At 37.3% G+C, this 26,894-nt stretch overlaps 1 protein-coding gene across 6 annotated transcripts in view; it reads right to left on the bottom strand.

Annotated features, from left to right (window-relative positions):
• The window catches only part of KLF12 (Kruppel like factor 12), a 380,697-nt gene that overhangs the window by 102,228 nt on the left and 251,575 nt on the right, over positions 1-26,894 (bottom strand). For all 6 annotated transcript variants that reach the window (XM_036228902.1, XM_016133384.2, XM_016133393.2 and 3 more), the window contains one exon: positions 2,036-2,171. In XM_036228902.1, coding sequence (XP_036084795.1) covers positions 2,036-2,171 — 136 coding nt within the window. The remainder of the gene's footprint in view (positions 1-2,035; positions 2,172-26,894) is intronic.

The raw sequence follows: 26,894 nt of genomic DNA, 5'->3' as shown, positions 1-26,894 counted from the left end.
AAAGGCAATCATATGCAGTTATAGAAAATATTGTGGCTTGAAATTGTTTTCACAGTGTAAATCAGAGAGGTTATGCTGAAAATGAAGCTTCGGTTTCTGAGGCTGTCATTAAAAGTTTCACATTAATATATACTATTATATTATAAATGCAAAATACTAAAAGCACAAAGCATGGTTACATTTAAGAAGTAAATACCATTACTTGCTATATAAGCCCCAAATGGAGTGAGCAGAATTTAGATTTTAGTAATCACAGTTCCAAACTTGAAAATTTGAATTAAGAAACACACATATCTATAAACACATAAATACAAACACTATGTATATGACGTAGGAAAACAATGTGATTAAAATGTCTATGAAACTTATTATTCATCTCAGAATTGAAACTTATCATTATTTAGTCTAATTTTACAGAGGAGAACATGGAATCCTTGACCTTAAGCTTTAGCTCACACAAATCCATGATCGCTATGGTGATCACTGAACCAGCCACGAGGTGACTTGGCATGTGACCACTTTAAATACAATTTCAGCACCCTCTGATTCGATCTCTATTCTGGTTCAAGTTAAAATCTGCTTTGGAGAAACTAAGTTACTAGTTATCTGAACAAATTTAAAATAATGTTTTTGTAAATTGTTCAAGTAGAAGATTTTACTGGAAATAGACATTACAGGCACTCTTAGAGAAAACTCAGCTTTTGGAGTTAGAAGTTCAAAACTCTGTCTTGTTCTCATTTATTATCTGACTTTGGACAAGCCATTTAACTTCTCTGATCCTCAGTGTCTCCATCCGGATACTTGTGACATTTGTATTTGCTAGTGGTCATATATTTCTACGCTACTCTCCTACCATTAATTATAATACTATTTCCACCACTAGGTAAAGCCTTCTATGTGCTCACGCTTTGGGATTTGCTTTTTATGTCCTGTAACTACTCCGCACTCCCACAAGAGTCCTGTAAGCTAAATAGTCTGATTTTCTTACTAAAGATGAAGCAACATCTCAGCGGTTAAATAACTTGCTAAAATCACAAAGCTTTTGAGAGGTTGAATGCAAATTTAAATTCAGGTCAGATTCCAAATTTTATTTGAGTTTCGCTATATCCTGATGCCCTCTAATATATCATATATATTTGTGTGTATATATATACACATGTAATGTAAATATATAATACACATTACACAGAGATATATTACTCGTATTATAAACACATAAATTCTAAAATGTTATACCATTTTTTTTTTCAAAGCTTAATGCATGGAACAGAGTTTGTACTTAATCACTATTTGAGAAAAGGAATTAATATATGGAAAGTAAGATAATTTTGAGTAAACTATTAATTAATATGTGTGTCAGCAGTAACAGTGGCTATTTAAATCCTTCTCTTCTTAAAAATTATATTAAAAATTATTCTAGAGAAAAAATATAGATGTTGAGATATAGGTTCAATTCTAAATACAGAATTGACAATGATATAAAAAAACAGCTGTTTTCAATAAACAAGGGCTAAGATCTAACCCTATGGTCCAGATAAAAAGAGAGAGAAAAGATCCTTTTAAAAATTACCATTTGATTCTGACTTTTCAAGGAGGTAACATATTATCTTCTGTATTTAAAATTTCAAAAAGGCTATTTTTTACTTTCCTATTAAAACAAGATAATAATACTTGCTATATTTTATTTCTTTTTACTGTTATATATGAATAATAACAATGATGATGATAAATGGACAGTGACATTCAAAAAGAACAATTTTTTTTTTCCCCAGAGTTAAGGAGAAGGGGTAGGGAGTAGTAGAAAAAGATGCATAGAAGTCTTATTTCTAATCGAAACATAAATTTTCAACTATGCAAAACACTTTAGGTTTTCCCCTAATCTCCTCCCAAGAACAGAAGGCTGAATAAAAGATGCTGGCACGTGCGCCAGCTCAGGGCTCGGATGACATGTCTGGGGAACAGGAGATGCTGCTGTTTCCATTATCCATTGAACACCTTGGCAATTCTTATTTCATCCTGAGAATGTGATACTTACTCTTGTACTGCTCTGGCTATGGAAAGGGCCGTAGATCCAGTTTCATTAACGCTATCTAAGGTCACATTTGGCAGGTCATCATCATCACTGTCACTTTTACTTTGTCTGGGAGATAGGCCTCGGGGGTCCATTTGTGCTGGGAAAAAAAGGCATATATATGAATTAAAATTAGTGTGCAGAAAGTCAACCTTGTCCTGGACCAACATCAAGCATGGAGGGTCTCTTCTGTGTGTCACACACACAAAGCATTCTCTAGAAATCCCAGGAATTAGTGAAAGCGACGTATTTTGTGTCCTGAGCACTTGCTGACTCTTTTCTCCTGCGCGTCTCATTTACGAAACCTCCATCAGCTCGTAATAGTTTCAGGGTACAATTATAGAATAGAAACTATAAAATCCACAACATTACCAGCTCCTGAGTGGTCGGAAGCTGATTAGGTAGCTCACGAGTTAATGCTGGACCCTCTGGCTTCTCCCTGGTCCTGCTGCCAGAGTCCCGGACACTCAGGGCTTTTGTTAACAGCCCTCATAAAAAGCTTAAAGAAGAACAAGTTTCACAAGACTCAAAGTTCTAGGTATTTTTCATACTTCAGTGAGTGATCATCTTGCAGTTCATTACTGCTAAAAGTGGAGATCTAAGTGTAGAAAAATGACAGACGTAATAGCATTTTAATTATGTGTTTATATGTGCTGAAAGTACTCTTCATCTCCATCCTGAATTCATTTTTCAAAAAGGCATTTCCAGATATGCTTCTCCTTCCACTGTGAACCTGCCTAAGCAAGAAACGGCCTGATGATTTGACCCCTGTTGACCATGATCATCAGATCCTTTCAAACCAGAGGATTATAGTCAACACTTCATATGTTAATGAATATTTTTAAAAATTAAGATTTCATTTCCACCTCCTTCTCTCTATGAACAGCTTTAGCAACCACTACCTATGATTTCCATCAGCTGTCACCTCAAGCACAAAACACACACACCTTTCAAATTCAAAGTACTGTACTAACTTACAATTGCTTTGTTAAAATACATGACTTCGACCCCGGCTAGCTTCAATCTGGTCACTGCTCCTTAAACCTGTCTATGTAACATTTCTAAAACCACTACTGCTTGCAAAGGAAAGCAAATGTACTTAAAGTCATGGTTACAATAACATGGGTACATTTACAGTTTCAATTTTTCTCAAAAAAAAAATTTTTTTTTTTTTTTTGCTTACTCTACACCATGCATTAGGTAGAACTTCAGGGGAATGCTGGTATTTCACCATTTTTTTCCCCCAGAAAAAGACAATTTCTTATCAGTCCACCTGACATTTCCAGTATGGATAGAAAAACAATACCTAGAGAGTTTCGACACATGTGTAACTAAACTTGGTTAGGAAGAAACTTATATCTGTTAAAACTAGTGCACTGGTGTGTTTGCCATACATTCTCCCTGAAAGTGTAAACATATTAAAATATGCTTTGAACAACAAAAGTGTCTAGCAATTGTTGGTTAAATTAAAGAAAAAATAACTCAAATAACGTAAACCAAAGGTGCTCAAACAAGGGCAAATTTGTCCCCCAAGAGACATCTGGCAATGAGACATTCTGATTTGCCACAACATAGGGGAGGAAGATGTTACTGGCATCAGAAGCCAAGGATATTACTAGACATCCTATAATACACAGCACAGTCAGTCCCTCATGACAAAGAATTAATCAGTCTAAAATATCAATTATGCCAGGCCGAGAAACTCTGACCTAGAGATTTGAGAGTTTGGATATCAAATGGTACTGCATCTTGTGACTTTCAACCACATAACTATGTTCTAGTTTCAGTCACTAGCAAAGAAATTAAGTAATATATTGGATTATCCATATTTTCTGGCCCTCCAATAAAACGATTCAGTCATGTGACTGGGCCCTCATCAATTCCTCAAATACAACATTCACTTCCTCCGCCGCCAGGAATTATACAGCGATATTCATGAAAGAGTTTTTGAATGTTTTCTTTGTACCACACATGGGGGGGGGGGTGGCGTACAAAAAGACTATTTTCCATCTGATCTCTGATTTCCTAGAAGAGGGGTGTTAGAGAAACTCTTCGGAGAAGAAAAGAACCAGTTCCACAAGCGTCGGATAACAGAGCTGCTGAAGCACTCAGCCACTCCACAGGCACTGAAGGCACCATATCATTTTAGATTTATTTTGGCTGTAGGCCACAGAAACTGGCTCAAGCTAACTTAAAGCTCACAGGAGGTAATGAACAACCAGTAGTCACCCAGCACCGGACACAGGGATAATACAGGCATTTCAGTCAGGAATCCACAGATAGTCTCTTTTGGGCAATGCTGTTATAAAATGAGTCATTTAACAATCGTTCATAGCTACTCAAATTCAGCCAAGAAAATGAGTAACAGATCTATCTAGGCTTCCAAACCACATATTGTGTGGTGTTGCATATGCCTGTAAATGTCAACAATTTAACATTTAAAGTTGTTGAAACATCATGCGCTGAGACTCCTTTGCCAAGATACTAAATTAACAAATAGCTAAAGAAAAGGGAGTATTCTGGGGGTCCCACTTTGTCCAAGACAATTAGAGCTCTCATAGATAAGTAGTACATGCAACTCAAAGAAGTTATGGGCAGTTAACCAATAAGCAATCTGACCCAGCTTACAGAAGGCTCCAAACAACTAGTATGAGAGTTGATCATCCAAATTATGTTATGTTTACATCTCACTGAAAGTTTAAAATATGTTAAATATGATATCTTTTTTGATGTACTTTTCAGGAACATTATAATTGAGGATTTCTTTCCAATATTTTCAATCAATATTATGAACTGCATCTGCTACCATCATGCTGAGAAACTCTCTTTACCCATACTTTCAGCCAAGTTGAGGAAGTAATTAGGAAGACTTTTTAAAATTTGCATTGCTGATTAGGTCAGATGATTAGCTTATCTGCATACGTGCATAATTCCTCTCTTTTATTAAATGTGGAACAGGGACACCTACCCTAGTTAAGATTTCGTTTCTCTTAAATGAAAGGGATCAGAGAGTTTTGCTGCTGGAGGAGTCACCAGCAAAGTGGAAGCCTGTGTGAGCTGCATTCCATGTGACGAAATCCCTGGGGAGATAACTGCAGAACTCCGACACCTGAAGTTGAACCTATTTACTGTCTCTCAAATACCTGCCTACTGTAAATTGTGACTGTGAAGATCACACTGGTAAATCGTGTGTCCTGCTGTGTTCGGAAGCTAGCCACCACGTGAAGAAGCCCCAAAAAGCCTAACAGACACACTGCTCAGCTAGCAGCTAATACCGACCGATGACCCTTTATTTTTATTTTTTTCCCCGACGACCCTTTTTAGACTGACCAGCCACATTCCAGCCACGAGATGACTGCAGCCATGTGAGTGACTAGCGTTAACAGACCGGCATGAGATGTGCCCTGCTAAAACTATTCCAAGTTTTTGACTTACAGATCTATGAGCAAATATTTTAATCAACTACATTTGTTATGCAGCAATACAAAATCAGTGCAGCATGTTATTCTCCTGGCTCCTTCTGGAGATTTCCAGGCAATGAGCTGAACACAATGCAGCCGCAGTTAACATCGGCCTATCATGCTCCTCTCTGTTCTCCTCCTAAGAGGCGACCTGGCCCTAGCAGCATACACTGAAATGGGCCGCAAAAAAGGGAAATAAAAGCCACATATTATATTATATATTATTCCCTTCTCGCTCCAAAATATGCAAATGTATTTACGGGTACTTCGTCTGTAGAAGCATCTCTGCTCCTTGGCTGTGCCTCAGGCCGGCTTCTACTGGAAGGGGCCAAGGCTGGCTTTACTGCTCAGTGAACGAAGCTTTTCTAACCAAGCTCAGAGCTGACAGGCGGCTCATATGGGTGGATCCTCCCAGTATGTGGTCACCCAGCGATATCCCAGTTTTCCTCTCGTCATCTCACATGAGACGTTTAAACTTTACTTCCACCGCCATGTAACAGTGGACGGACAGACCCAGCGGCACCAGTGTGCGGTCCCGCCACACCCCCCATCTCGTCCCAGGTTCTGCTGAAAGATTAAATGCTCTTTTAACCTCTTTAGAAATAAATCGGCCCATTCGGCTATTCTTAAAGGAAAGGCAGTTTTTCCCACAAGTCATATTGAATACGCACAACACAACAATCTATGAACGTACATTGAAACTCCCAGACTAACATTTCCAAACCAGAATGAGTCACAGAAGGAATTATCCAACCCCCTTCACCTCTGCCCATCAGGACTGGAGGGGAGAGGGGCGGATGCAGACAGAAAGGGGCTGAGGCGGGCAGGGCTGCAGCCTGCCCGCCTTCCCCCTCCCTCTCTCAGCCATGGACAGGCTGTCTGCTACCTGCAGATGCCCTCGCTGCTCGCCCTGCCGAGGCCGAAGCATGCCTTACTCAGAGACCTTGGCTACCAGAAGGGCTGCTGCTTCCCAGGAGAAAGGAGGGCAGTGGGGGGAGGGGTGGAGAATGAATGTGTGCGGTGTGGGGGGGGGGATGGGCAGGGAGAGAATTCATAGCATTATGGCCTCCGAGAGTAGAAGAGTCCTTCTCCAACTCATGCAATGCAGGAATTCTCCAAAAAGGACAGTCGCAGGATTCCTTTAGGATAAAAGCACGGCTCTGGCTTCAGAGGACATGGGTGTGACTTCTGGTTTTGTCACTTGCAGCCACCTGACCTTGGACAATTGCTTTCCCACTGTTCATCCTCAGTTTCTTCTCCTGCCATTTCTGCTGCGACAAGTAAATGAGATGATATATGCAAAGCATTTAGTACCCTGCCTGGCCCGTAGCGGTCAATCATCATTCTGTTTTACTCTGACAGTAAACTGAATGCTTCTTCAACCCTCCATTACATAATACCATTTCCAAGTCCCTCACCTTCTCCTATGGTAATTCAAATTACACAGATTTCTTTTTAAATGTACCAAAACTGAAAATACCACTACAGAATATATATTGGATGATATATAAAACCGCTACTTCTCTTGATGCAAATATTCATTTATATATTCAGTCGACAGATATTTATTGGGCACCCATTATGTACCAAGCACTTCTGGGTGCTACGGAGAGAGTAGCAAATAAGCAACATAAAAAAATTCCTACTTTCACACTGGTAGGAGACAAATAACAAAAAAATAAACAAGAAAAACACATGCCAAGGAGAAAGCTAACACAGTGAAGGGGGCAGGGGCAGGTGGACACATTCGGAGAGCGCAGCCAGGAGAGGCCTCATGGAAGAAAGTGACATCTGAGCAAGGACTGAAGGAGTTGAGGGGGCTTGTAGATTTTGGGGTGGGGGTGAGGGTGGCATTCCAAGCAGAGCGAACAATATGTGCACAGGCTCTGAGGTGGGGCGGGATTGACGTATCTGTGGATCTGCGAGGAGGCTCCAGCTGGAGCTGAGAAAGGCCGAGCCACGGGGATGAACACGCACAGGAGAGTAGGCAGAGTACAGGAGGCCTAGGCTGCCGGTGTGCGAATTTTGAGTTTAGTTCTGGGTGGGAAGGGAAGCCTTTGGAGGGCACTGAGCAGAAAAATGACATGCTCTGAATTCTGTCATTGGATAAGGATCACCCTGGCTGTAAGAGCTGGGGGCACAGGAAGAGATCCAGCTGGAGATTCATGCGTGAGAATCATCAGTGACATAAATATTAATATTCTTAAAAAAATAAAAAATAAACTGCAGTAGCTTTTTTCTCTTTGGTCACCTCAAGCTGGCTGCACAGACCGCAGTCAATTATAACTAAGGACTTCATTACCTGAAAGAGGATGAAGCACGCTCTTCAGAAAATATTTGTACAACTGATGTTTTGACCTCATTTAGTTCCAGAATAACAGTTGCTCAAATATATGCTTGATTTTTCTAGCATGTTGAGATATATGATGAGAGAAAAATTCTTAAGTACATAAAGCTTGACTGACAGTACGGTGAACTCCAAGATTACAACCTGTTCTCCATTCTCCCGGGTCTCACTGTTTACTAATGTTGCCACTGTGCTCTGCTGCTGACTTTTTTTACTTTTTGTTACTGTTAAGGAGACTGTGTGCTTCTACACAGTAGCGACTGTGACTGATAGAACCCCGAATGAAGACTTAAAAATTCAATCAATTATGTAAATCCTGGGGTGTTGCTACTGTGTAGATATAATATGCAATTTCTTCATTTTCCCAATTCCTATCTGCACACTTGACAGTATAATGGCTTCTGTTCCCATTATATTAAAAAATAACCTCATAATGTTCTTATAATTTCCTAGTGCAAGGTCCACTTCTCCATAATGCCACTGGACCTCCCTACAGCGTTCAAGACTGTGGGCTCTCTCTCATTTTCACTTGTGGCCTTTTTTTTTAAAAAAAATACAACTTTCTCCCCTGGTTTCAGGAATGGGCGCACTAAGGCCTGCTGGCCTTGCCATCCGTTTTTGTAAATAAGGTTTTATTCAACCATGCTCATTTATTCTGTCTCTAGCTGCTTTAGTGCTACAAAGGCAGAGTTGAATAGTTGTCACAGAAACCATATGGCTTGCCATAAAACACCATTTGGCCCTTTAGAGAAAGCATTTGCAGACTCTGTTGAATACTATTTAATTCTCTTGGGTCTTGGTCTCTCTGTCTCTCTCTCTCTCTTCCTCCTTTCCTCCCTCCCTCCCTCCTTTCCTCCCTTCCTCCCTTTCATCTTCCTCTTTATCTCCTCTCTTTGCATATACCTAAACACTAGTTTTCTCCTTCAGGTTCCACTACTTATCCTCTTTTTTCCGCCTCTATTGGTGAGATTCTCAGAAATTCCACACAATGCCACAATTTCTATAATTTAGTTGGTAACCCAGGAGATGAATACCAAATTCATGTTCCCACCTATAACCTCTCCCCTAAACTCCAATCTCTTATTTCCAGCACCCTTCTCCACTCGAATGTCCAAAAGTCACTTTGAACTTAAGTCCTATTCTTCTTTCAAGTTTCAATTCATAGACCCATTACTCTCCTGGTCACCCACAGTCAAAATTCTCATTTGCTTCATTTGTCTCCCTTATTTAAATCAGTTGCTAATTGTTAGTGCTTTACCCCACAATTTTTCTGGAGCTCTTTTCCTTTCTTTTCATACTGCTTTTAAATGAACGTCTTTGACGTAATGCTATGTATGTTCATCCCACATAGTATTTCTCAGTAACTGAACGAATGCAGGACTTTTTCCTCAAAACATTCCTTGTTTGGAACCTTGAATTTTCCCACCACCTAACAAATAAGGTTCGACAATCCTCAATCATTCCATCATTCATTTTTCATTTGGAGCTCTGATGCAATTTGGTCAACGAAAATGCACCCTTCCTACAGAATGATACTTGCTTCATGAACCTTTGTTTCATTTTCTAATGAAATGCCATCTCTCCTTTAAAAAAAAAATAGCCATGTTTTGTATTTATACATTGTTATGGCACCCCCGCACTTTCTGTTTTGAATTATACTTAAGCATATGCTTATTTTGCCTCATTATTCTGTATGTTCCTTGAGAGATCACATCAATTATACTCTATTGTGTACAATAAAATGTAATATTTATTGATGAAGATGATGGTATAGATGCCGGTCTCCGGTCTCTACCTAAAATGATCACAGTGGTTCCCAGCTGGCAAAAGATTCTATAATATAATGCTAAACATGTCTACTTCACATTTTATTTTAAAAATTACATTACAGATTATATTTTAATGTTAACATTTAAGGGCGAAAGTCACAATTATTAAATTTCTATTACTCTGTAAAGTCTTAGATAATTATATTTTTTGTTTGAATAGGTCATGGGATGACATGGGAATAAAAATGTTCGTAAGTTTTATTCACTTTTTAGCTAAATTACATTGAACAGGATTTTCTTTCAAGAAAATATTTTAAATGCTTCAACATACTTATCATTTCTCTAATATGAGTTACTGCTTAGAAATTGCAACAAAGAAATTCAACTATTTAAATTACAGCTTAAAAAAATCAATGTTTGCAGAGATTATCACAACAGCTACTAGGGTTTCATTTTTCTAAAGAAGCATAACTAAAACTACTTTTCTTATTTGTAAAAGGAAAATGAATACAGATTACCAATTGTCTTGTGTTCACTGGACATATGTGTAAGAGCACAAAAGGCTTTTGTGATTAAAAAGCATTCGTAAGATTTTCCACTAATAAGTGAGCTTTTACACCAGGCGTGGTAACCTCATGGACGTCTCCAGAGTCCGTCAGGAGCCCGGAACTCCAGGAGCCCTCTGAGATAACAGCACACCGCGCTTCTGTACCGCCCCACTCCGTCAATCCATTACAACTCTCAACACCCTAGCCAACCAGCTCCTACTGATTTATTCAAAACTGAACCCACTTTAGGCAGAGATGATTTAAATTACTTAATAATGAAGTGATTTCGCGGTGAGTACATATGGGGAATGATGAGATCCCCAAATTTTCAGCCGTAATGCACAGAGAAGATGATTTTAGGCATTAATCTATGGTCTTTTTATTTCACTTAGCTAGACCTTTTGTTTCACCTGAATTTTTTTTTTCGGTTTGTAGACTGGGTAGAATTGAATCTTTCAAGAAACAGACTGAAATCGGATATAATCATTTGAAGTGCTATTGAATCACAGTGCTTTAGGTTTATACAAGACATATTTAAGAAAGGGCAAAAAATGTACCTTGGACTCAACAATTCTGTTTCTGTATCAGCTATGCATATTGGCATGTAAGTGTTTTACCACGAAAAGGTTCTTTGCTAGTTTAAAAGTAAAAAGGTTAAAAAAATTGACACGAGGAACTACCGTGGCACATTTACAATTAACGTGGCTGTTGCCCTCTGCCTCTCTTCAAATAGTTTTCCTTATGTGCCCCATTTATACTTACACCTGCTCGACTAAAAGTAGGTTCTAATATATAATTGTGATTTAATTTGCCCTCTTAGAGAAGACACTTGGAATTCTTGAATCTAAAACCAACAAAAATCCTCATATTTGAGAATTATTTATGCATGTCATTGGATTTCCCTATGGCTTTCAAGACTATTGGTTCTTTTCATTTTCACTTCTGGTCTCTTCTTAAAACTCTCTCCTCTCTCGGCTTCAGGAGTGGGCATGCTTCTCTCCACACCCAATAACACATTTCCATTCAGAGTTACATATTTCTTGTATACATCCTCCTATCGTTTTTTTTTTTTTTTTTTTTTTTTACTTTTATGAAAGTTTTCTTTCTCATTTGATTTACACACACACAAACGCCTGTTTCCCTCCAACAACTCACAAGAGTTCCTATGTGGGCCACAAGCAGAGAGCACAGAGCACCAGAGAGGCGAGTCCTACAGTTGGGGGGGGGGGCAGGGCTCCATCATGAACTCTCATGTGACACCCTCATGTGACTCTAACTTATAACTTAGCAAAATGCATGTACTACATATAGACTCATAGGATGCTTGTGAAAGCAGAAATCTTAGATGCTCTATCTGCGAATGCCAGAGTCTACCATGCTGAAATCCTGGAATGTGATTTGCCTTATGTGCCCCAAAGCAGTGCTGACTCTTGCCAGCGCACTGCTGGCAGCGTCCTATTGAGGGGGCAAATAGCTACTCAAAAATGACCTGCCAATATCTGTGGCCCCAGAATCAAGAATTGCTATGTGTTTCCCTGTATTTCAATCTAGGGTGAAGAATGTGTGTGTTCAGAGGAAAATCTGCTTTGTAACACTGGATTAAAGGTCTTTCCCATATCAAGTCCATGAGTGGTATGCTTTTATAAGAAAGGACAATTCCATTAGTTTCCAGCAATCCATAAAGAAGCATGCATTCCCTGTATTTTTGGTTTGTTTTTATGGAGACATCATTTTGATAATTTGCTAAAAACCCCATCTTGAAATGATAAACTACCTGGTGCCTGAGAAGCCAGTGAGAGCCCAACCATCTGGAAACGGAATTATGACTTCCTTTGGCTTCAGGCACAACCACCGCTTTGGGGCTTATGTACTCACACCCCGTTCCTGAGCCTCTAATGTGGTTGGGGAAGGAGCCCATACAGGCAGGTGGCGCTGCCTCCAGAAACGACTCTTGAAGAACAAGATCAAAGCTGTAATTCTGCCCTGAAGATGAGCCAGGTGAAACAAGTGTTTTGAGAGCATGACTATAATATATGCTCTGCTGGGAGAAGGCACAGAAGGCACACGCTAGTCTGTTTGTTTTGCTTTCTGAAATTTAAGTTGGGTTTACATTAACTTCTTTGTGAAAGCCCATCTTGGTCTGTGAAGAGAAGACAGTTTCTGAGGAAGATTAAGGGCTATAATTCAGGGTGAGATCTTGGGTGGAGAGGCTGGGGTCAGTTTAGGTATTAAACACAAAAGTTTGGTAGCATTTATTCTGAATATAATGATAAAGACAAACAGAATTTTTATTGGTAAAAACCACTAACATTTATGTTTGGATAATTTCTGAAATTTAGAATGTGCTACCAATGTGCATTCTGAACATCACCTACCCTGATTTCCTTAACCAAAAGTGGCGGGTCACCTCGGCACTAAGCACTGGTTGTCCCTGAAGCCATGTTGAGATCTGAGATCCCTGGATGGCTCACTGTAAGCCATGTGCGTTCACATCTAACAGAGGACTTCTTATGTGTCCACCACATTCACGCTATCAACTGAACAAGTCAAGATTTCTATTCCTTTTTCTCCTTCAATTACGCCAAATCCTGAAAATTGTTTCTTCTCGTTTCTCATACCCAACTGCCTTGATATAAAAGACAAAATATGAAGAGCCATTTAACGTATGAACCATTATTTGCTCTCTTATAAACTTGCTTTTAAAATTGAGATAAATTACCTATAGTATTTCTTTTATGTCAAGCCATTTTAAGAAATTCCAAACGTACACATAATGACCCACCTATTTATTCTCCCAAAAGATTAAAATAAAACAACATTAACATCTGTAGTATCTCTTTCAGATTATTAAAAAAGGAAAAATATCACAGAAAGAGTTGGTTCTTTGCATTTTTTTTTCCAGTTTTGTTTCCTTCTTCCACAGTATCCTGGTGAACATCCTTTCTATGCAAGTTTTTATGCTTTAACTAGATAAGTGTCAATGAACATGCCCATCAATAATTTTCTTCTAGTAAAACTATATTTAATGATAAATTCTATGACATGTTTATTTTTACTTCACCTTACATTTGAGATATATTTATACTCTTTCACTTGAATTGTTGTATAGTATTTTACTTTGTAAATGGACCACCATTATTTATCTGTTCTCATAGTGATGGGAAATCAATCATAATATCAACTGCTACACGAGCTGAAACAAGTTGCTGTAAGTTTCTTCATCATCTACACCTAGTAATGTAATAACAGGGTATGTATATTATCAGTTTTATTAGATATTGCCAAATTGCTCCCCAAAGCAGCTGGTCACTCTCGCTAACGTATGAACATGCCAATTTCCCCATATTGTTATAAGAATTAATATTTCCAGACTTAAATTTTTTCTAAAGTCTAAAGTCATTTTGGCTATCCAGTCTCCAAAATATAAGGATTCAACATGCTGTAACTATCCAAAGAACATTCCCACCTTCGCCATGAACTTTTTCATTACATCTAGAATTTCGGTTCATGTTTCACTGTCAAGTTATCTTTACACAGACAGTTATCTATATTTTTAAAACCAATTCTGAACTCATGTTTCCTTTGGGGTACTTTCATTTCTTTTGAAAGTATATCTTTTGGTTGTTTTAGAGAATTTCTGTGAGTAGTAAGCTCTTAGTAAATATACATTTGAAATTTAAAAAAAAATTACTGTCAACTGAATTCACCTAAGCCAAGAACAAAATTCAAGGAACCCTCAGCCCTTTGAACAGACTACTGCCTTACTTTCTGGCACCAGTTGTTACTGACAGTCTTTGTCACTCTTTAATTCCTTGGTGGATAAAACTTTGAGGTTTTCTTCATGAATCAAGCTTGACAATTTCATTGCTATCTGTCTCAATGTGATTTTTATTTATTTGTTTCCACTCTAAGATACATGACTTCCCTTAATTTTCCAAAATTCCAGACATTTCTCTGAATATTGCATTCTATCTACTCTTATTTTATAGAAGTCCTTTTTAGATAAATTTTGGCACACTTCAATGATGTCTCAACTTTTCTTTCATGTTTTTGTCAACTTTTTACCTTTGCATTGTTTTCTACATGGCGTTCTCAATATGATCTTTTAATTCATATATTCTTCCATTGAACTTTCTCAACATGTTTCAGTTGTCAAAACAAGAGCTATCCTATATTTATTCTTTTCCTTCATCTTTGACATCTATTTGGGCAGTGAGTTCCATACATCAGATTTCCGTTCATACTGCCTCTGCACACACCTTTAGGAATTCTCATCTGGCTTCCTAAAACAGCCCTTTATCTTCACTACATTCAATCCTTCTTGCACAGATTTGAACGTTACCATGTTACTCCCCCTCTACCTTCAAGCTTTCTGTGTCTCCCTGTAGCATTCGGTAAATATAGACTCCTTAGCATACAAGGCCTATGATAACCAGATCCATGAATACCCCTGGAGGCTCATTTCCATTTCTTATAAACACCTTTCATTTCAACAACCCCAACCTAACTACCTGTATAATCTACTGCCTACCAGTATACACTATGCTCTTTCATATTCCTAGGACTTTGCATCGTTTTTGTTTTTTTTTTTAAAATTGCCTTTCCTTCTTTATTTCTACAGGGACAATGCAACTAACACTTCCCTCTGAGAAACGCCCCTCGCGACCAATGAGCTCAGTGCTCCTTCCTTTGTACTCTACCTCTGCGCATCTATGCAGATCTATATTACAGGACTCTCCTCACTGTAGTTGTTTTGTCTCCTTTATTCACCCAACTACGAGCTTCTTGTGGGCATTGTCTGTGCACAGCTCATGAGGCTGAATCATAAATGGGTATTAATCGAATAAGTGAATGGAAAGGAATACACTGGAAAATTCCTGGGTGAGACAAATGGTTAAAAAAATGGTGCTTAAAATTTAAAATAAAAAAAAACAGTATTTAAACTTGGCAGTGCAAATTTTATTTAGTTTTGATAAAATAAGAAAGCAAGAAAATAAATTGGTGCTATACGCACGTTTTTTTAAATAAACATGAAGACTTTTTTTTCCATTTAAATGGTACAATATAAGAAATAAAATTCAGGAAGTTTATAAAAAGTCAACTATTTCGTTTAGTTTATAACCTTAATAGTTTCTAGGTGCTATTATTGTTTAATATGAATATACAACATCTCTAGGTGTGTTTATGTGTGTTTGTTTATACATGCATAAATAAGGCACAATACTAAGCTCTTCTTTGAGTATATTCTGTCATGTCTAGATATGAGATGGCCACTGCATCCTGCACCTTACAAATATGCAAGGCCCTTCTAAAGAAACTACCCACTGGCTGAACAGTAATAATATGGCTGATATTTCTTATATCTTTCTGAAATAAGGTAGGGAATAAATATAATGTTAATGAGTAAAGTCTGAGTCTATGACAGTTCACTCTTGCGGTTTGTAGGGATGATTCTATCTAGACTCAATGTTCATCAGAATTAAAAATACAAAGCACAATGCTGCAAAATAGCTATAAACCACTGAGTGGCTTATTTAGACCTGTAAAGTGAAAAAAGTTATAATCTTCCACTTAAATCAGATCATCAACAATTATGTATTTAAAAACAGTTTACGTTATAATGGAAAGGGGGTTTACTTTTAAATGAGGGGCTTATTATGGTTATTAACATAAAAAATGATCACATTGGCCAAGGAAGGAAAGAAATGGGCCTCTTAACAGCTATCCTAGTCTCAAGGTGGATAATCAGATAATAAAACACATAACTGGAGGTTACACTACCTTGATTAGTGTAGATTACACCAATGGGCACGCTGATGCCACTAAACACTCCATTGCCAGTTACTGTTCATTTGTTAGATAATAAATGGATCATGTTCCATTATAACCACGACTTTGAGAATGTGTTGGAAAATACTTACTACCATATATCATGGTACCAGTCAGTATTGGGCAGCATACAAAGTATTTCACTCTTTGATAAACTTAATAAAATAGTAAGAGAACTAGAAAAACACAGAAACCATACTATATAAGACTCTGAGGAGAAACTGAAACAAAACTGGGAAATGTCAGATCTTATAACGAAGCTATTCTCTGTAACCAAACACTCATTTTATGGAATTTACTTTCCAATTTCGAAGAAGGCATTTCAGAACATCTGCTTATATAAGCTAAGACAATTCTAAAACTGTAATGTTATAATGATTATTAGCTATTGGCTAGTGCTCAGAATTTTATTGAACTCATTAATCTAAGAAAAATAAATATAATTACAACAGTAATAATAAATGCTGGCTGTATTTTTATTTTGTGGTTTCCCCTTGTGTTTTTCAGAAAATAATTACCACCAGAACTGAACAGCCATGTCTGCTGTATATGTTATATATGTCTGTTTAACCAATTCCCTGTGCTCAAGAGAGCTCCAGGCAAGGACCAGATATGTCTAAAAATGACACAGATGTTGATCTCTGAAACTCAGTGAACCACACTTTGACAAAATTTCCCTACATCTAGAAATGCTAACCTACAGCTTGAGGCTGTTTTTAATACTGCAAGATGCTGGAGAAATGGAAATATATAATATGGTACCATAATCCCAATATTTAGCAACATGGCAATACTTCATGCAATTCATGTATGTGTGTGTATATATATTTATATATATGTATATACATATATATGCACATACGCACACTTGCTTTTATATATATATTTCATATATAACAAATTTTAAACCTTCATGAAAAATAAAATTTAAAAATATGATGTACCTAATTTAAGGATATTGAACTGGGCTATTTAATATTGACAAATTCTCTAGATAACTAAGGCATACTTTTTAAGCATCAAGCCCAAGTATAGCAAAATGGCTTTAGAACATTAAAAAGTTTTAATTTTATTCAAGGCTCTACCACTAAAATAAGCTGTGACCTCATAAGGAGGAGAGGAAGTCTCAGTTTTCTTATCTGTAAAAGGCAGGCAGTAATACCTATACACTGACCATGTAAGATTTAAAGATAACGTACATAAAGTACAAACAATATATAGGCATTCAATAAAGGTTAGTTACTGAAATGATTTTTAATAAACATCTTTATTAGACTGATTACATACTTTGTTGCTTACCTCAGACTGACCATAATTTGCCCTTTCTTTCATTACTACTGGTTAGAATTTCAAAGGCAATTATGCTGTAATAAAGTATCATCTTCAAGGACCAAAGGGCTGCTTAAGCCTTCTTACTTCAACCCTGAAAGACCTCGCTGTAATTTTTCGAGTTCTTATTTCAAGAATAACTTTGACACCTCCTTTGTTGGCTGCCACATTTTGCTCTCAGTGTATCTACAAATAAAGGGATTTTCCTAATTTCGACAGGGGTTGGCAGGTGAGAATCTCAGGAGATCAAGCACCTGTAGATTGGTAATACAAAAATCAGTAGATTAATTTCCTTTGCTGAGGACAACTACAGAATGCGAAATGCTACAAAATTTTTGTGGCTATTGGGAATACATAAAAAAACCTACTAAGAAACATTTTAAGGGATCCGAGTAATAAAAATACAAATTGAGAACTACTTCTCTCATTTATTTTTCCTTGGCAAAGTTTTACTCATCATTTTGTCTCTATACACAGCTTGAAAATCTTATTTGCCAAGAATGTAAGAATCATATCTCAAAGAAGAGTTAAATGGCAGTCGCTTCTAGAGGAGGAGGATCTCTCATCCTCTCTTACAAGTAATTCATAGTGTATATCATGCATGTCATATGTGTTTTATATCCTATGCAAAGTGTGCATGTATGTGAGGGCATTAGAGGCTAGAATTTGGTAAAACTACACTATTCTTCATTCTTTAGGTATCCTTCATTCTCTACGCTCATTTTTCACTCTTTTCCTGGTCTGGAATCCTTCTACCTACTCTGAGTAGCAAAGCCTTATTCTTCTTTAACTTTCACCTCAAATGCCACCCACTCTACCTTCATTATAACATATGACTTCCTCCAGAGTCTAATTCATGTTCTTTGGGGATTTACAACCTAGGTCTCCAGCAGGCTTCCTCAGCTTTAAAGGACTCTGAGTTTATAGAGGACTGATTTAAAACATCTATTCCTGACAAAGGCCACACCAGGGATTATTAGGGAGCCCTTGGCTTTAGAACAGAAGAGACAAAAATGCAATCATGAAATCAACAATTCTTTCTAAACGGAAGACTTGAAACAATTCAGACACAGTTTTAGGTTTCTGCTTGGGTTAATGTACCTTTAAGACCAGAGACCTGCGGAAGGAAGCCAAATCATTGTTTTATGGCTGCAACAAATGGACCCACCACGGTAAATATGTCATTCATTCTTCCTCACGGCATAGTGCAAATGAAAGTAGCATTTTCCTTCTACTTAAGGTTCATTAGATGAAATTTATGTTTTTAAACTGCACTTCAAACACCAAAAACTGATTGTATCATTATCAGCTTTTAAATCAAAACAGCTTGCTATCTGGTAAGGACACGAGAACTGGTCGATTTATTTCATACAACTTTATGTACAAAGAGACAGTGTCTATGAACTTAATGGAGAGAATACAGAGTCTGGAGGGGTAATTTGTATTGTAATTTATAGTGGGTTTATCCACACTGCACAGTTTTCAGATTTTATTGAGATTTTATGGAACTATGATGCTGACACAGTTGACTGTGGTGGGGTAGGAGTATAATTTGTTTCACCCTGACTGGGGAATTAAATTGGCATTACTATTATGGAAGGAACCTAGCAAACTCTATTAATTGCCTAGATCCAATCAAGGCCATTATTCATTTTAGTTTCACAGGTAAAATAATTTACCTGAGACTAAAAGAATAATAACTGACTATAATTTTCATACGGCAATATTTTTTCACTTAGACCATTTGGAAGCCACGGGTATTTTTCACTCACGGGGGTTCAACCAGAAACTATTAAAACCTAAATCATATGAAACATCTATAACATACTATGAAATATTATTCGTTAATGTTAAGTGCTATGAAATAAACTTGGGAAGCATCAGAAACAACATACTCAAGAACAGCATAGAATTACAGATAGCCCACTGATATAAAACAGTAATAGCTTTGGGAGTGCTATTCATTCATTCTGCAAACACTTATTGTTTATTGTGTGCCAGACACTGGAAAAGGAAGTAAGACAATGATATAGATATCAGTATAATATAATTATACATAATAGATTTGAGCCAAATATATCGAGCCAAGATATTATAAACACACACACACACACACACACACACACACACACACACACACTCTCTCTCTCTCTCTCTCTCTCTCACTCATATGTATGAAATAAATTGGTTTACAATTTGGTGTATAACTTTTCTAGAAAAGAATACATTTGAATGAGGTCTTTTGCCAGAAAAAGAAAAGGCCTTCCAGGAAAAGGAAACCTCATGATAAAAGCAGAGTTGTCATCATGAAAGTCCATGGAAGTGGTGGCTAGAACAGGAGATCTCTGGTGTCATGGCAACAAAGTGGGGCGGAGCAGTGGTAGGAGCCCAGCTGCGAGGATGTGAGGAGCCCTGCTGGTACTCATGTCATGTTGCTGCTTCTTCCCTTTCACCATACAAGGGAAGGTTCCCTGTATGGTTAGGATTTAGGATTATAGACCATTATCAGTCATAGCATTCCTGGGCATCTCACACACTGTACCTACACAGATAAATCCTTTGTTCATCCATCTCTTCATTAAAAAAATAACTAACAGCATTTACTAGTGTCAAGGACAATGCAGTAAGCTGAGAAAACAGTAGCTAATGAGGCTTAGATGAATTTTGGGAAACACCAACCTTTTTATCTTAGGAGTGAGGGTTTATAACAATATATACACATTATATAAGCAGTTTTTCTCAACAGAGGAGCTTATTCTTACTGTAGGTCACCCAAGTCTTACTAGGTACCAAGAAACCCATATACCATGGGATTATCTTTCTAATTCTACTCTGTTTCTACTGAAATTTTCCTAAGTCCCAAGCTATTGAAAAGGCAGGTCTCTGATGAATTCTCCAGGGGCTATTCCTGGTTATCTTAGTTTCATCAATTTCTCCTATTTTTTGTCTTCCTGAGTTCTTGCTTTCCCAAGACATAACTCTTTCTTTTATTGTTTCTCTATAACATCAACAAAACTTGTTAATAGCTCACAGGTTGGCATATACATGCTTCTTTTGACAAAATCCATAGTTATAAAAACAAAATAAAATAAAGTCAGTACAGATACATAGAAAGTAGCATTTTATTTCTCCTAAACAGAAGTCCTATACGAATGTGCAGGATGGGAATTGGGACAAGGAGGTAAAAGTAAGTGATGCTTTTCTTTTCTGGACCAAGTTAATAGTTGTGTGTGTGTGTGTGTGTGTGTGTGTGTTTGTTCACTATTTCATATACTAGAACTCTTAAAACACAGTAGAAAAATTAAGTTTCGAATTCAGTTTCAAGTTTTATTTTTAAAAAGGGCATATTCTCTGCACTCCCTGAGAACTCTAAGCTAACTGGACATATATGGGAACAATCACAAAATAAACAACTAGACTATCGAGTTTTTCCTCTGACTACTCTCAGTTCATACTGTTTTAAAACTCTACCACTAGATGGCAGTACAAAGACTGTAATTTTCAATACAGATTACTTAGCTCCATCATATATCACTTTGGGATAGGTGATTTGGTTAAATATGAACAGAGAGAAAGATCAAGATTGAAGAAAAGGTAGAATGGTGAGGGGTAGAGGGGGACAGAGAAGGACAACTGGGAGACAGAAGAAGGTAGGGAAATGGGGGGGAGATGGAAAGTGACAGGGCAGAGAAAAAGAATATGAAATAACCAAGGTTATTTGAAAAGAAGGTGAAGAAAGGAGAAAAGGGAGAGAAAAGGGGCTGAGTTGAAGGTGAGAGAATTCCAGTGTGATCTCTTTCAAACTTCTGGACAGGAACCACAGCAAAACAAAATATATTTCAATATAACTCAGCCTGCGCGTGTGCGCTCACTGGCTCCTGCACGTGCTGGCACTCTCTGTCTGTCTGTCTGTCTCTGTCTGTCTGTCTCTCTCAAGCACAGTCACGGTACCACATCTGCATTATGTAAATAGGATGAACAAATGTTCCATGATATAATACTTATGTGGGTGATGCTATCAGATATTTTAAAATCTACTTCATTCTATTTAATTTCTTTAAAAATTCTAATTATGAGCTACTAAATTGATTTCAAGATTCACCGACAGAAAAATGACCCACACTGGGAACGATAATTGTTTTAGTGTATTGCAAACCGGAGCTCACTTTTGAGAGGAGTTATTTTAAAAATCATCACAGCTTGGAGTAGTAGACATTCCAGGCCATATAATCAACCACAAAACATTCGTTAAATAAATGAACTAATTAATGGGAGAAAAAAGATGGTGAAGCCACCTGGTCATGAAAAACACATACAACTGGCCAATGATCAAAGCAGCATTCCCTCCATATAAAGGTGGCTGGAGGAAAAATAGAGCATGTGATTATTACTCTGTAAATTAGAACCTGTTCTTTTACTTATTGGATAAACAGATATCAAATTGTTCTTTTCTGAAGAACACAAAACAGTATATCAGTTAATCAAACTCTCCATTACCAATGGAAAACAGGCAGAGAGAAAGAACTGAGAAAATACTAACAATTTAGAACAGAAAAAGAATTATTACAAAGGGAATAAAAAAAAAATAAGGAACAGAAACCACAGCCATGAGTTGTAAATAATTAAAAAGCCAATAAAAACAGTGCTGGCAATGATTTTAAGACCAAGTTTCCCTCTTTGACTTTACATTCTTCCTTCTTTCACTTGTTCCTTCCAAGTATTGAGTGTTATTGGGTAAAATGCCCATTTTCTAAATATATATGTGTAGACATCTCCAACACTGCAAGGTTTCTTGCAGTGAGTGTATATATCCAAACATCATCAAAATAATCCTATAAATATCTGTAATCTAATAAGTAAAATAGGAATTTCCTTGTAGCATAACAGCCTCTTTACTATTTGAAAGTAGAGGCTTTACATTTAAGTAGAACACTATTTCAGGAGAGAAAAAAATTTAGTCTTACTAAATGAAACTACAAAGGAAACGAAAAAATTATATTTCAAAATCCAATATGTAGTTCAATTACAATATATTAAATATTATCAGAGAAATTTTTCAGATGTGGTGCAAATGTAGGCTACATTAGAATACTATATTAGTTACATTTCTCATTTAAGCATATATTTAAGATAAATTAGATCTTTTTAATATAAGGGAAATTTGTCCTAACAAATTTAAAGGGTGTGCGAGGTGTCACTTTCTAACAGAGTGAACAAAAAGCCCATTCTGATAACCTCTTGCTTTAGCTACTTTATCTAATACGTGGATTTCTCTCTTGTCCATATCTTCACATCCTTAAGTAATATCTACTTCTGAATGAAGGACCACCTCTCAATGTGGATCCCCTCTGGTGTCCATACGTTTCCTTTTGCCTTTGCTCTTTTATTTACTATTTAACTCTGTAGGGGAATAGACAGTCAAATTTATTCCTTGACATTTTATAGTTTCCAAGGAACTTAACCTAGAGTTTTCTCTTTTCTGCTAATTTCCTTAGAAAAACATAGACAATTTCTGTCTCTTCTCTGAGCCTGTTATTATCAAATTTTAGAACTAACCCAATCTATTCCAGAGGAAGCATAAGAATCAGCAGATTGTAGGTATTTTAGATAAATGAGAGCATAAAAAGCCAATTTTTTGATGGGCTCTAGTTAATGTCTGTACATGTCCAGAAGTGAAAAATACAGATAAGTTTCTACTCCATGTTGAAAACCAGGTAAAGATAAACAACAAATGATCAATATATCAATAAAAAATTAAATTTTTTGAACTATTTAAAATTCGGTTTTTCATAAATATTGGCTGACTTGCCTTCTCACTATTGAACAAGTTCCTATTATTGTTTTATAATGAGAGAAGTCCTATCAAAGTCTACATTTAAGAATAATAAACCAAGTCGGTCTTCCCAGTTTCACTTCCCAATAAACGACATTAAAAAATTTTAAAAAGTTAACTAGATAATTTGTTGTTAAACACCAAATCAGAATTAAAATATGAATCTATATCTAGTAGCTATCATACTTAGGCCTAGGCAGAAGAATACATCTACCAAAGGAAGCTGTAGAGTTCAATTACTCAAGAAGCAAAGACAAGCATACACACAAGCATGGGGCAGCTGCCCTGGACTATTCTGGTCATATGGACAGATGATACCAGGACTCCACGGAATGGCGAACTAAAAGAGGACAGTCATGTGTAAGGTAGACAGAAGAGGCGCGCTGTGACATAATGAACTATGGCCTGAAATAAGACCATTATTAACATCGAGTGGGAAAGCTAACAGCAAAAGAAAACTGGTAAAACTAAGAGGGTTTGAGATGGGAGAGTTTCATGGGAGCAAAACATTGGATTCAATGGTCAGGAGCCACAGCCATACCCTCCAACCAGCTTTGCAGCAATCACTGTGATGGCCATATTTCCTTTCACGAATATAAACAGCAAAGGACTATAAATACACTTGTGGCTTCTTCCTGTAGGCTGCTGAGAAAAGCAACAGCCTGTAGGAAGAAAATGGGGTGTGAGTATTTCAAATCTGCCCATGGCCACATCCCTTTGAAACTCCTGAAAGAGTGCTATGAAAACAAGGTATATTTTTGGAGGATTCTTCACTTCATTTAAATATAATAAGAAAACAAGACTCTTTTAAAGAAGATGACCAAAGAAATCACATGCCCAATGGGGTTGTTTCCTAACAGCAGTATCAACATGCTTTTGCCAGATATTTGGGGGGAAAAGTAATTTATACTCATGGATCTAATTACATAAATGTTTTAAGTTAAGAAGAATGCATTTATGGCCCATGATAATTATTTTTCAAGTATGACACCATTATAATAAAAAATCTGAATGTGATAAATCTGTTTTGTAAAATTCTGGGAGACTGGACTGCTGGGATGGCATACGCATGAAAGAAAGTGAGGTTGGATAGGAAATGAAGCTGAGCTCTTCCCTCAGGAGAATCTATTTTATTCCAGTCACGTGATAGGTCTGGACGGCTAGAGACAACAACAATGGGGAACGGCGGAGAAATAACAGGCCATCTATGTAAGCTAATAAAGAAGAATGGGACTGTGGTCAAGGAGGAAAACCGGGCAACAGTGAAAAACACCCACCTGGCTGCACCAGGCTTTCCGGTTCAGACTGTTCCCAAATCACCCATCACACCCTGGCTCAAGCCACATCCTAGGCACCAAGGGGACAGCACCTGTTCCTCCAGCTCAGGAAGAAAGGACCCGCTGGGGTACGGACGGGAGGAGACAAGTCTTCTTAGCTTTGTTAGTTGCGTTTTCATAGACTGGTTATGGTATGACCTTTAAGTTATTTTGAATTTTTAAAATGTCATATTAATATTCAAATATAAGAAATGTCTTTTAATGACAAATGCACATTAATTTAGGTTAATCTTTTGTTGTGAATGAATTCTATATATTCTACTAGGTGATTTATGAGAAATGTTTGTTCTTACATTTACATTAATTCTGCTATCATTTTTATAATTTTCAATGGAACCCAAATTTTACTGAACATTATTTGTTTGGTTTTCATTGTCAGTCCTAGATCATTATTTTGTTTTTAAATTTTCTTTCATTTTCCATTATGCATCCTTTTTTTTTTTTCCTAATTTTTTTTTCAATCTAATAAACTGACTTTAGAACTAGGGTTAATTACTGCAAGATGCAGGTTACTTCCACAGTATAATTTAATGAACTAATGTGCAATTAGGAATTTTGATTCTACAATTCTGCCCTCTCTAGAATTACCAATTTTCAACTATCTGCAGGACTATTCTTGACTAAATACAAATATGCTATCTCCCTCTTTTAAAATCCCTCCCTTGAGAGCTCAAATGCCTCCCTAGCTATCATTCCATTTCTCTACAACTCTTTCCAGAAAAACTACTCCAAAGAGCTGTCTAGACTTGCAGTTTTCCCTCACATCTCCCATCAGAACACAAACTCACTTCAGTCAGCCCTTTGTCCCCACCACTCCGCTGACACTGTGTCACCAATGAACTCTGCCTTTGCCAAATGCCCAATTCTCAATCCTCATTTTATTTGCCCCTCAGCAGCTTTCGATACAACTGATAACTCTCTTTTGAAACACCTGCTCTGCCTGTATTTTCTTTAACACTCTTCTTCTTACATCCCTAGCAGTTGAAATGGAAATATAAGTGGATGGATGGATGGATGGATGGACGGACGGACAGACGGACGGACAGGAAGGAAGAAGGAGGGAGGGAGGGGAGAGGGGAATCCTAAACACCCCAGAGTTCCATCAAGGCAATAACAAACCAAGAACAACTCTGCTTGTGATTTTGGACCCTAACGTTTTCTGCTAATAAGTATCTGTAAAAAATAATTAATATTTCCTAAGAAATCTACCAAAAACTTCCCCAGGCTGGACTGAAATTCCTTTGTAAGGTAAAATCCTCTCTTCAGGGTCTTGTTTACAAGTAACATGTCCCAGGTTATGCAGTAACGAAATCAGGCCAGACCAGTCCGCTGGCTGCTGCCTCCACATGGAGAGCCTCCTACCTCTCAGCACTGCCACTCTGGGGTCCATCTGCTACTTTGCCCTTTTGGTATTAAGCAGAAAAATGTCTCCCTCGAGAGACCTAATCTGACATCTTCCCTCTCACAGCTCTAGTCTCAATGTGCTTGTTTACAGTACCTTCCAGAAGATCAGGTCATCTTTCATTATGTCACATATCACATTCGAGGCCCAACTGAGATGTTGGTGCCTTGGGCTAGCTAACAACTTGTCATTTCTTCAGGCCAAGATTCTTTAAACATTTGGATGAGCTGAGATTCTATCCTCCTTCACATCCTTCTGCCATCGGTCAACACACCCGTGTGGCAGTGTTACCCTATCACACCCCCGAACCCTAACCACCCCTTTTCTGAGCATCATGGTACCAACATTTCTTCTGACCATATATAATGCCCCCATGAAAAAATACTTTTATTAAATACAACTTTCTCTATCTGCAAATATAATTCAGCTCTCTGCCCTGGGCAAATCCATGGCTGGTCTATGTTTAAATCGAACTCTGTTCGCTATTACCAGTTAACTGCATGATTTTTTTGTTGTCGTTGTTTAATAACTATAAACACTCAGATAGAAACAGAATCTGTTTTGATCAACACTGTATCCCTGGTGCCAGGAAAATGCCTGATACATGATAGATGCTCAATAAATACCTGAATGGATAAATTATTCAATTCATATGATACATTATTGTAGATGTGGATGTGTACATTCACAGTCATTCATGTAATGTGACATCTGGCAATCTATTTCTCTACCAGAGACCAGATATGTTGTATCAACTTTAAAAGTAATTTGCCAGCACAACCATCTACATTTATATGAATTAGTTTTATATTTTTACTACTGGCATTAAAAAGATCTAACTCCCCTATCATATTTTCTTTTATTCATCCACACCAGATACACAAGTCCTAAATGGGAATAAAAATAGGGGCTCCCTTTATCACTCAGCCATTCCACTGCTGGCTTGGTGCCCAGCTGTATATGTGCAA

The sequence above is a fragment of the Rousettus aegyptiacus genome, unplaced genomic scaffold (genome assembly GCF_014176215.1).
Source record: "Rousettus aegyptiacus isolate mRouAeg1 unplaced genomic scaffold, mRouAeg1.p scaffold_m13_p_11, whole genome shotgun sequence".
Lineage (NCBI taxonomy): Eukaryota > Metazoa > Chordata > Mammalia > Chiroptera > Pteropodidae > Rousettus > Rousettus aegyptiacus.
The sequence above is the reverse complement of the archived record's forward strand: the minus strand, read 5'-3'. Positions and strand labels throughout refer to the sequence as shown.